This window comes from Bombina bombina, chromosome 3 (assembly GCF_027579735.1).
Source record: "Bombina bombina isolate aBomBom1 chromosome 3, aBomBom1.pri, whole genome shotgun sequence".
NCBI classification, from domain to species: Eukaryota; Metazoa; Chordata; class Amphibia; order Anura; family Bombinatoridae; genus Bombina; species Bombina bombina.
The window spans coordinates 1,186,338,578-1,186,351,734 of NC_069501.1; the positions used below are offsets into that span (position 1 = coordinate 1,186,338,578).

General features: G+C 36.8%; 1 protein-coding gene across 1 annotated transcript in view; it reads right to left on the bottom strand.

Moving 5' to 3' along the window:
• The window catches only part of HEPHL1 (hephaestin like 1), a 387,436-nt gene extending 376,300 nt beyond the window's left edge, over positions 1-11,136 (bottom strand). Inside the window, exon 1 of the mRNA XM_053708616.1 lies at positions 10,959-11,136. Within this exon, the coding sequence (XP_053564591.1) occupies positions 10,959-11,128 (170 nt within the window). The 5' untranslated portion in view covers positions 11,129-11,136. The remainder of the gene's footprint in view (positions 1-10,958) is intronic.
• Positions 11,137-13,157: the final 2,021 nt, after the last annotated feature.

Sequence of the window (13,157 nt, forward strand, 5' to 3'; positions counted from 1 at the left end):
GGAACTGCAACTGGCAATGCACTGTTACTGATGGATACATTCTCTGCATGTAAAAGTTTATCATGACAACTATTACAAATGACATTCGGAGATATAATTTCCACAATCTTACAACAAATGCACTTAGCTTTGGTAGAACCAATGTCAGGCAGCAAAGTTCCAACAGATACTTCTGAGGCAGGATCAGATTGAGACATCTTGCAAAATGTAAAAGAAAAAAACAACATATAAAGCAAAATTATCAATTTCCTTATATGACAGTTTCAGGAATGGGAAAAAATGCAAACAGCATAGCCCTCTGACATAGAAAAAGGCAAGAGGCAAAAAAGCAATGGGGTCTAAAACTAATGAAAAATTTGGCGCCAAGTATGACGCACAACGTAAGAAAAAAATTTTGGCGCCAACAATATCCGGAAATGACACACTTGCGTAACTAACGACGCAACTGTGTGTAAGGCTTCTGCGTCAACTACAACGCCGGAAATGACGAACTTGCATCAACGGAAGTACTTTTCGCGCCAATAAAAATAAATAAAGTCTAGCATTTGGCGCACCCGCGGGCCTAATGCTGCCCACAATTTGTAAGAAAAAAGTAGTCAATTTGAAAAAAAGACTATGTTTATTTCCCAAATATGAAACTGACAGTCTGCACAAGGAAATACATGAACCTGACTCATGGCAAATATAAGTACAATACATATATTTAGAACTTTATATAAATGCATAAAGTGCCAGACCATAGCTGGGGTGTCTTAAGTAATAAAAAACATACTTACCAAAAAAGACACCCATCCACATATAGCAGATAGCCAAACCAGTACTGAAACAGTTATCAATAGAGGTAATGGTATATGAGAGTATATCGTCGATCTGAAAAGGGAGGTAGGAGATGAATCTCTACGACCGATAACAGAGAACCTATGAAATAGACCCCCGTTAGGAAAATCATTGCATTCAATAGGTGATACTCTCTTCACGTCCCTCTGACATTCGCTGTACTCTGAGAGGAATCGGGCTTCAAAAAAGCTGAGAAGCGCATGTCAACGTAGATATCTTAGCACAAACTTACTTCACCACCTCCATAGGAGGCAAAGTTTGTAAAACTGAATTGAGGGTGTGGTGAGGGGTATATTTGTAGGCATTTTGAGGTTTGGGAAACTTTGCCCCTCCTGGTAGGATTGTATATCCCATACGTCACTAGCTCATGGACTCTTGCCAATTACATGAAAGAAAAGAGCAGTTAACAAAATCCTTAACTGCTAAAGAGTGACCAAGGGGTATATTTATTAATGTGCGAGCGGACATGATATGATGTAGTGTATCATGTCCGCTGCACATCGATAAATGCTGATAGCATACGTTGTCAGCATTTATCATTGCACCAGCAGTTCTTGTGAACTGCTGGTTCAATGCCGCCCCCTGCAGATTCGCGTTCAATCGGCCGCTAGCAGGGGGTGTCAATCAACCTGATCGTATTCGATCGGGCTGATTTTAGTCCGCGGATGCCTAGGAATTAATAGGAGCACATGAGTGCAAAAGCACGCTCCCAAACATATATCCTCTTTCCAGTTTGTGGACAGTTATTAACAGTGAAATACACAGAGAAGTGGTTATGATTCCGGTTTTAAAACGTTAACCACAGGATATTCAGGCGTGCTTACAGAGGGTAGGATAGCCAACAGCACAAACCTCTTCAGGGCTACCGCAAGCCTCAATCACAGAAGCAGGTAAGGTATGACTTCCCTCTCATAGCAACTACTGCCTGCTATAAAGCTGATCCTCATAACGCTTGCTCACCAACAGATGATCCATCTCTCCAAGGTGAGTGCTTATCCGGTTCTCAATTCACTTATTGCGGCCGCTGATCTGGACAAATAGCAAGGTAGTTCCGTCACATACTACCGCTCCACCACATGTGCCAAACAATTGCCAGGATGACGCTTTTTGCCCCTCCTATTTTAGGGCTGGCCGGGGCTTCTGTCATGAATATCATTAATTCTCAACATGTGGTAAATGTACACCTGGGGGGGTCTAAAGCATTGCCCATGGGTTTTCAGTGGCTTGCCCTTTTGTTATTGTCTGCTCTGATAATGATAAACATTAAGGGCTAGATTACAAGTGGAGCGGTATTTTGCGTTTTCACCTTAGCAAAACTCTGCTAGGGTTTTCATTTTTGCTCTAGTCGGACTGTGCTCGTATTACAAGCTGAAAGTAAACTGTTTTTTCTCAAACGGTAACCTAAATCGCACTTGAAGTCGCATTCCCCCATAGAAGTCAATGGAGAAAAAACTTGAACACCCACTCTCGCGCAAACACCATGACATATTCTCATTAGCGCAAACCTGACATGAAAATATGAATATTTCATATTACAATATTCTTTAACATGTTTGTTTGTAATATGCGCAAACATGATTGCATACTGTAATATGCACAAACATGATCACATACTGTAATATTCGCATACCCAACATGAATATATTAATATTTCATATTCCAATGTTCTTTACGTAATGGAATATGTTATATTTATTCATAAATAAATATTTCTACATATATGTGATGTTTTTTTAAACTAATATATATTTATACATATAAATACTAAATAAAAGCAGACAGCTACTCAATTAGTCCATAGGACGCACCGCAATACCTTAACAAGCTTTCTCCCTACAACGGAGGATGAAAATACTAACCTGCAGAGTGATGTGGCACCAGGGACCCCACGTAAGTCTGTGAAGGATATCGTACATGATAACAACACTCAAAAGGAAGGTAAGATAAACAGACAGTACTGCTTTACTAACCATGTTGAGAGAGGCGTTGCTTTTTACGGACAGTAAACAGTTCAATCCCAGTATGGACTATCAACATCACAGTATACTGTTAACCCATCCTTGACTTTGGTCGTGTAAATTGCAGCCGTGGGGGTGTCCATTGAAGATCGCTAGGGTTTTCTACATAATTGATTGCAAAAGCTGAAGTTGGTATTGTGACCCAGGAAAAAGTGAATTAATCATTTGGATACTGACAGGGAGTTCCCTGAGAATTTAAGGGTACCCTTAAGTGCTGTTTTGTGGGCTTAATGTTTTGATTGCTGGTGGCATAGTGTAATTAGCAATATTAAAGCATATATTGTTGCATATCATAAGTGTTTACCTGATTTAACTAATTATATTCCTTTTAGGTTTGTGCCAGACAAGGGTATACTGAACTACCCTGTGAGGGGGTGGGTTGTTGGTTGCGGCTCTCCTCTTCTTAGGGAGTTCTATCTTTTCCTTATTTTACACATATAAATACATTAATGCATATGTAAACATAGACATATATATATACATAAATAAACAACATTAGAGATGTACAGTATATGTATGTATCTCAGTATAAAAGCCCTGTGCCTGCTTTTTTTTCTAACTTGTAATCTAGCCCTGAATGTATCACAAATATCAGTGTTTTTTAATTCCTTGCATGGGCTGGTCAACTGTTCTTTTACTATGACTAACTCACCTGTACTCAGGTAGATAACCTTTAGAATCCAGACGGTTAAAGACATTCAAGGACTGGAGTTGATAAACACTGATATAAAACGTGTCACAAGGAAAGTGCCAGGTAAGGTGTATATTATGGTGAAAGTGTCTGGTAAATCTTGTGCCAAATATAGGGCCACAGTGAAATATCATAAAGTAATGTGCCAGGTAAAGTGTTCTGTACCCAAGTGTGCCACATGACGTGAGTCTGAGCTGTGTATGTAATGAAGTTAGATGCAGAAACGTGGTAACAGGAATATTACTTCACTCATTATATACAGTACTTTTAAAAATGGAAGTGGTTTTGTTATGATTTCTTTATTATTTGTTCATCTAATATTTCCAAAAATCTGCTGCATTTGAATGAATTAAAACTGGAATTTAAAATCAATTCCTAAAAATAGAAAACTATGTCTGATACCTTTTTTTTTTTTGCATTATCTTATTTTTTTTATCAAATAATATTTATGTGTTGCAGTTGAGGGTACAAAATGATATGCTTGTAGGGGTACTTGCTACAAAAAGGTTGAGAAACACTGAATTGTATATAGAAAAATATTTAACAGGTAAATTACATTTTAGCATAAAAATAGAGGGTTGAGGTTAAGCTGATGCTAAAAAAAAACCCAGGGATTTACCCAACAAGCATAAAAACAATTGGACATCCAATAAAATAAAATGAAAAAAGAAACTGTAATTCATTTTAAAATGATCTTTTTTAGATAGAACATTTCTTAAAAAGCAAAATATATATGATGTCCCTTTAAGATTAGATGAGCGTAGTATGTTATATGTTTAAAAAAGCAGACTTTTTTGTTGGGAAATAAGAAAATACTCATGTGAAGATGGAAAGCATCATGTGGCTTCAGGGTACTTCTGCTCACATATGGTTTATGTAAACAGTGTGTACATAACAGCACATTACAAATTCCCCACGGGCATTTCTTTCAGCCTACACCGTAGTTATTCCCATTCACTCCATCAGCTGATCCCTCCCGTGGGAAGATTACATGTCTGGAAATGACTCGGCTGGAAGCGGGAAAATGCAAACTCCTGATTAGTGCTTTAAAAATTGACAAGTGAGATATTTGTAAATGAATGTAGACTAATGCAAGCCATGATCTCGCAAAGGCAAGTCAGTTCTAAGTCATACACATGCTGACTGCTAGTCACAAGTATAACGTAACTGATAGAAAGCTTAAAAAATCATAACAATGAAAAAAATGTGTCACACTAACAGCAGTGATAGTCACAGAGCTGTGTCATGTGACAACCGCTGCTGATTGGGTAATTGGCAGTATTCACTTTGGCCCACCAGTGCTTTGCGGCACCCAAGCAGAACTTTAACTGGGGCCTCGCTAGTGTTAAAAATTACATGTTCTAATAAATCAAAGCGTGACATTTTCTTATTGTAGTGTACAAATTAACTTGCTTACATATCGAAAGTCAATGAGAGATATTCCGGGTCTCTCAAAAACAACATAAATAATATTTTATTATTATATTTATAGCTAGCTATGAATATAAAAACTCATTTTTGTAATGAAATCTAAAATTATTAGCTATACCCGTTTTTCAATTAAAATGTAGTCTCTTCAATTTGTGTGGGAATACATTTTTTAAAGTGAAAGTAAATTTTTCACCATTGCCACACATAAATGTAATACATATAAGTAATATAACATTTTTGCTATGTTTTTTTTTTTTTTTACTTTAATACTATTGTTTATATTTTTATAATTTATTTCCATACCGTTATTGCAGTTGCTCCTCCCACCCTCCTCTTCCTGTATTTTCTATTCATTACGTATAGAGCGGTCACACCCGCTCTATACGTAGTGTAAATGCTCGTTCACAATAACTGGAAGGATTGCGCATGCGCTAATCGCCGATCCGGCTCCAAATGCGCATGCGATCTAATAATACTGAATGAACTTGGCACCAAACGAGCATTAGCTGTGCGCATGCGCGAATTGTGAACGCGCTAAGGAGAGAATCAGGTTTATATTAGATTCGGCGCATGCGCAATGGGTTAGAACACTGTATGACGTAGCTTTCTGGCCGCCGATCGGCCAGAAAGTCAATTGGTAGATGTGAAAAACGTGACCAGGAAGTAAATTGCCGCATCACCAACGGGTTGAATTGAAAAGGAAAAAAATATTCATTTCAATGCGGCGAAAACGGTATTTATTGATTAGTAACACCAAAACGATGAATGAAAGTCCTATTGTTTTTATATTAATTGTGTAAATCTGCAGAGCACAACCACTAAGTTTACTTTTACTTTAATGTCTCATAGTTAGTTACGTATTGGTGGTAATTTATCTTTTCAAAGAGAGTTCACATAAAGTTCAATATGTAATATGTCATTGGAATGTATGCAGTCAGGGCGGTTAATGCTATAACTGTAATTATGAATTGGTATAAAACAAAGAGTGGTAAAATGAGAGCTATATATAAATACAGCTATATCCTTATTATACTGGTGTTCATATATAGACCCTGGGTCTGATGAAGGGGAGCATTCCCCGAAACGTTACCTATTAAACTATCTGTTTGAATTTAAGTCCAGAGAGTGCTGTTTTCTATTCTACTACATATCACCTACTCTAGCACCCTGGCCCTTGGAGAATTGTTTGTGAGAGTGCAACTGACTCATTTTGCTTATATATATATATATATATATATATATATATATATATATATATATATATATATATAATTTAATGTGCATATTATGTGATGTTCAAATGTTGTAAATTGTATGGTTAGACCGTCAATATTTGCTACCTTGGAGTGCACATATCTGTGTACGCAGATTTAATAATCAAAGGGAGGATAATCAGGCTGTCAGTCGAAATTCTCTACGTTCATGTGCGCATGCTTTTAATTACGTAATCTCATTCCACACATTCTTTTCAAACATATGTGGAGTGCGATTATGTTATTCTGAGCATGCACTCATGAAGGTAGCAAATTCCAACAAGGGAGCCAAATCTGACAGAACACCGGCTGCAGAACTGTAAAAACCATGTCACACAGACAAGGAAAGAATTTGGGTAAAGATATTTGCAAAAAAGTAACTTTTTTGGAGCCATAGCTCCTCAACTCCCAAGATTTGCCAAGCACCATAGTTAAGAACCATTATAGTGTTAAAATGAAATGCTGTAATTTGTCAGATGCAGCAAAGCTATGTGTTTAACCCTCACAAATGGGGTTATTAAACACATAGCCAAAGTACCACTCAGGACCCACAGAGCACCGCTGGTCCTGAGCGGAAACTGACTGATCCAATTAGCAGCACAGTTCGCACAACCCAAAAAAGGAATCAGAGCATTTCATTTTATCACCATAATTGTCCTTAAAGTGAAGGTAAACTTGAGCGTACGGGCGGAGGAACGGCGCTTATCGTTCCAGCATTAAAATGTAAAAATCTAAGAAGATCAGGATAATTAGCGATTACATGAATGAAAGTCGCACTCCTTTTTTAAATTATATCCTATGACTTGAGCGAGTACACTCAAATTTACCTTTACTTTAAGCTGTTAAAAAGTATAACATTTCCTCGCAGGATCATACCTGTCCCTATAATACTAAAGTAAATGTTGAAAATACAAGTTTTTTTTTTCATTAAAAACACATTGTTTCCTTACTTAAAAGTGTTGCATAGCTTTTCTACAAACGCCGAAGACACCACTTCCTACAGCATTTACCCTTGCGCTACAAATGTGCACAACTGTGCAAAACATTTGTATCTGTTGTAAATTGGCTGCAGGCATGCTTGCAATTCATCTCTTTATACTTGGGTAAACCCAGCATTCTGAGGGTAATTAAAGTGATGGTAAATCCTAGCGTTTGGGAAACGCTAGGATTTACAATTGTAACAAATAAAGGGGACTTTCATTTATGAAGTATAAAATACTTCATTCTGAAAGCCCCTTTATTTGTTAGCAGCGTTTGCTGCGCTGAGCTGTAAGGCAGCCCACGGGCAGAACGCTATTTGGCTGAGAGGTGACGTTTCCACCTCTTAGCCAATAGCCGTGCGGGAAATACAGCTTGGCGCCAGGTTTTGCGGCGCCAAGCTGTATTTCCCGCACTGCTATTGGCTAAGAGGTGGAAACGTCACCTCTCAGCCAAATTGCGTTCTGCTGTGGGCTGCCTTACAGCTCAGCGCAGCAAGGGGCTTTCAGAATGAAGTATTTTATACTTCATGAATGAAAGTCCCCTTTATTTGTTACAATTGTAAATCCTAGCGTTTCCTAAATGCTAGGATTTACCATCACTTTAATGCAGCCGGCAGGATTTACTTAAAGTGACAGGCTCCCCTTTTTAAAATCAGATCTGAAACGTTAGTGATATTTTAGATGTAATTTAAATCATCAGTTGTAATGAAGTTGCACTATAACTTACTTTTTAATATTGATATTAAATTCAAATTCCCCACACTCCGCCGCCCACTTCAGAAGTCAATTTTCTGTGTGCTAAAGGTTTGAATTAAACTCCATCTAAAATATCACAAACATTCCAGATCTGATTTTATAAAGTGGAGAGTTTACCATCACTTTAATTAATGCAGGGTGGTCTATTTATCAAGCTCCGAACGGCTCGCCAGAAACTCAAGTTATGAAGCAGTGGTCTAAACCTCCATAACCTGTCCGCCTGCTCTGAGGAGGCGGACAGAAATCAACCCGATCGAATACGATCGGGTTGATTGACACCCTCTGCTAGCGGCCGATTGGCTGCGAATCTGCAGGGGGCGGTATTGCACCAGCAGTTCACAAGAACTGCTGGTGCAATGATAAATACTGACAGCGTATGCTGTCGGCATTTATCAATGTGTGGCGGACATGGTTCACTATAGCGGATCATGTCCGTCTGCACAATGATAAATGGACCCCAGGGACTTTAATATCTGCTTACTTATTTAAGAATTTGAATGTCCCTTTTGCATGGTACAAAGGATAGAAGTTTTTTTCAGATCTGACATTACTATTGCAATATAATAAAATTAAAGTGACATCAAATACCTCTTGTTTTTTTGTAAAAATTTGTGCTCTGTCCCACGATCCCTAGAGCAGGGTTCTTTAAACTTTTTCCCAAGACCCAGTGCAATGATACCACATACCTTCAAGACCCTATTTTTATGCTTGGTCTGAAAATGCCTGAAGTGATATACAACATGATAGCCGTAATTTTTGGCAAAGTGACTAAAATGTGTGCGTACTTTATTCCTGATTGTTGTGAAATGTGTAGTGTTGTAAAAGGTAATAACACACACACTCTCATACAACATACACACGACCCAGTAAACAAGTTGTTGCGTCCCAGTAATGTGTTCCGACCCGTGGTTTAACGAGCCATGCCCTAGCAAGGCTAAAATAATTAAATGTGTAACTTATATTTTCAGAATGCTGCAACTGCCGAAAAGAGCTAATTCATTTGCAGCATTTGCTGGTAACATAATTTGCTTTATGGCTTCTCTAGCAAGCACGGGGCAAGCACAATTATACACAAAACAAAGAGGTGTTTAATGTCCTTTTAAAGAACAACTAATTGTATGCTAATTAACACATAGCATAAGTATATAGTGCTGCAAAAATGTATACAAAACCTAGGAGCTATGCAGAATATTTATATTTAAGTGAAAGGTTTTGTATGTAGATATATAAAGAAAAATCCAAAATGTTAACAGAAAGGAAATTTTCCCAGGAGTTGTCAAACTTTGGTACACACTGTATGTTCTATTCACCAGTGTTGTTGTGCTGACCTTCTGTATATAAGGGCTTGACAAATCACAGGAATCTGCTAGCATGGGCCCCTACAGTTTTACCTGTGGATCATAACGGTTCTAAATGTTCAGCAATAGCCATTTACAAAATCATTTATTAATTAATTTATTAGGTCTGGCTCAGAAATTTCACATACATTTCTCAACCTCTGCCTTTATAGTACAATTTCCTTGGGTCCCTGTATACAGTAGAAAATGACATAAAATGTGACACTATGTTTTCACACAAGTAGATTCCTAACTACAACTATGGCATCCAGGTAAAATCATGTTTTGACTTAAAGGGACACAGAACCCAAATTTTTTTCTTTCGTGATTCAGATAGAGCATGCAATTTTTAAGCAACTTTCTAATTTGCTCCTATTATCAATTTTTATTTGTTCTCTTGCTATCTTTATTTGAAAAAGAAAGCATCTAAGCTAAGGAGCAAGACCATTTTTGGTTCAGACCTTGGACAGCACTTGTTTATTGGTGGGTGAATTTATCCACCATTCAGCAAGAACAACCCAGGTTGTTCACCAAAAGTCTTAACTTACATTCTTGCTTTTTCAAATAAAGATACCAAGAGAATGAAGAAAATTTGCTAATAGGAGTAAATTAGAACATATATATATATATATATATATATATATATATATATATACTGTATATATATATATATATATATATATAGTAAACTGAGTGACCTAATAGATTAAAGGGACATTATACACTCATTTTTTCTTTGCATAAATGTTTTGTAGATGATCTATTTATAAAGCCCATAAAGTTTTTTTAAAAAATTAAATGTATAGTTTTGCTTATTTTTAAATAACATTGCTGATTTTCAGACTCCTAACCAAGCCCCAAAGTTTTATGTGAATACCGTCAGCTACCTTCTCCAGCTTGCTCCTGTTTGTGTAAAGGGTCTTTTCATATGCAAAAGAAGGGGGAGGGGGGAGGGTCTTATTTCCCACTTGCAGTGGGCTTTCCAGCTACCTTTTCAATAGAGCTAAACTGAGAGCTTCTAAGTAAGTTTTTAAACAGTTTTATACTGGATTTTTATATCAGTATCTGTGCATCTTATTCTTTATAGTAGTGGCTATTACATGCAGTTATATGAAAATGAGTGTATACTGTCCCTTTAATTATGAGTGATTGATAATTAAATTGTGCATTTGTGAACTCTTAATCAATGACAGCAAAGAAATGCCAAGATAATGAGAAGTGAACATGATATGATTATGATTCATAATTCTACCTTTTAACACGTTGCACATTTATCTTATCTGCTGCTGTAGCATATTTCCAATACACATATTACATGTACTTTGTAGTCATTAAAAAAAAAAAAAATCAAGTTTAAATTTCAGACTCTTCATTTTTTGTTGGGAGGATACTTGATCCTGTAACCAATATAGTATTTGGGTACAGAACTGACAACAGTTATTACCAGCATTATGAAGGGGTATCAATTCTAAAGCAAAGGTAAAAACTTTCCTGAACAGTTTACATGATTTAAAATCTAACTTTACTGCTGCAAATAAAAAAAAATCACAATGACTTGTCCAGTCCTACACTTCAGAAACTTATCACACTTTGCACTAAAACACAAAAAAGAAAGAAAAGATGTTTCTGCATTTAGTAGCAGCTGTAGCACTTACTGGTCATCTGTTATATTCTGATCTGTAATGAGATTTTTGCCTGACGGTGCATAATCCCAAGCTTCCTCCACTATGCCAATATAATATGTTCTTGTTATGCATTCCACAGGGTGTAGTGTAGGCCACAGAAACTGCAGCGCAATAGTGCTCACAACATAAACAGAAAGCATCTCACCGGCAGCAGGCACGGACAGGAATGCCTGCCCGAGATACAGGCTTATAACCAGCACTAGAAAGCTCCTCCCAGCCACAGTCTGGGGCAGGACAGCAGAGGCATTGTGTAAGATGGTGAAGTTGTTGCTATAGTGACAGGCTGGTGACACCCCCCTAAAAAATTCCACTGAGTTTTATTAATCCATCTAGTGTTAATGTTTATATGTATAAATATATATAGTTCATACATACAAGAAAAATAATAATGTAGATCACACATGATAATTAATTTAACATTGATTAAGTTTGCCTAATATGTTTGAATGCTATTTTTTAACTTAACCAATATTAATTCATGACGCATCATATTAATTATGTCATCATTTTGATTCATTTTACTATTAACATTTAAGTTACAAACACTGCATTGCAACATCAACATTTAAATGATCATATTTAGTTTCTGTACAAGTTTATTATTTTATTACAAAAAAAAAAAAGCTGGTTTATTGTGAACTGAGCATTGAAACAAAATTTAAAGTGAGATTCTTTTAAAGTTATAGATTCTAATAATTAGAGTATGTCATTTTTATATTAGTGACACAATCATATGGGCTAGATTACAAGTGGAGCGCATGATGCATTACCCTTAGTGCGACCTTGCACAAAGAATAGTAAGCAAGTGGGGGGAAAAAAAGGTTTACCAGAGAATATTAAAGCGCCCAACATTTTTTAGCGTGCCCTATTCTTTGAATGGATAGTGCAGGGTGCACTATTATGGCTTAAAATACAAGTAGTGAGTTAAAGGGATATTAAACACTAAATAAATGCTAGATAGAATGATGCATACATAGAAAAGATAAGTCTTAGAATAACTTGTAAATGTATTTTTTAAAGTTTCATTAGCTGTTTAAATATTGACAAAATAAGTGTAAAGTTTTAGATTCTGTAAAACAGTAGGAACTGCCATGTTGTAATTTAGGTTACTTTCTCTGCTATGGCCAATTAGAGACAGTTATAAATAATTAACTGTGGCTGTGGGGAATATAAGGGAAAAGAGATCGACTAGTATATAGGACCGTCAATAGTCCGTCCTGCGGTCCGCCAAACAGCGCTCTGTACTAAGCCATTTAAACCTATGCTCCGCCTCCAAACAGTAAAGCTCTGCCCTCCAATCCCAGGAAACAATTGTGAAAGTCACTACGGTGTTGAGGTTCCATACCTCCAAATCATAGTTAATCGTATAAAGCCTTCTTCCGGCTTTGGAACCAATCCACAGCACCGGTCGTTAGTGACGTTCCCATACAAGGGGAGGAGGGTAATCCTGCAGCGGAGCTGGTACAGGCTAAATTGTTTAGAGATCTAGTGTGGAAAAACGAGCTGCCCTGCTGGTGAGGCAAAGGATCCACAAAAAGGAAGATTAACAGCTCGTAATAAAATCCAAAAATGTGTTTCCAACGGCCAATGGTTATGACTATGGCGTAAAGCTCACAATTTCAGAATGCAATTACAGAAAAAGGGGACAAAATAAATAATGAAAGTATATTGCAGAGCTTTTTTTTACTGTATATACAATTTACCATTTTATATTACCACTTCAAAGTGTTTAATGTCCCTTCAAGTGTTACGCTCAGGCACAACACAAAATAGCTATGGAAAATTTAGCAATTTTGGAGGCCTGATGTAAAGTGATAGTTCTTGAATATATGCATAGCAAAACATAACACAATGTATAATATATTGATTATTGATAAAGTATTTTGCTCATATTTATAGATAATAAATGTAAAATCAAGGTTTATTTTTATTTTTTTAACAGTGCTTTAAAGAGATATAGTCTATAAATATAGATTTATCAAGCCCTTTTCTCTACTTTGACTGTAGGTTCGCACAAGCGAACCTGCAATCACGATTTATCAAGCAACGGTCATCAGACAGCTGCTTCCCTACCCTATTCTCCTCTTCTTATGTGGAGAATTTTAATCTACCCGGTATTTTCCGACCGGGGAGATTGACAACTTCTGTCCGCCAGTGATTGGCGGTGCG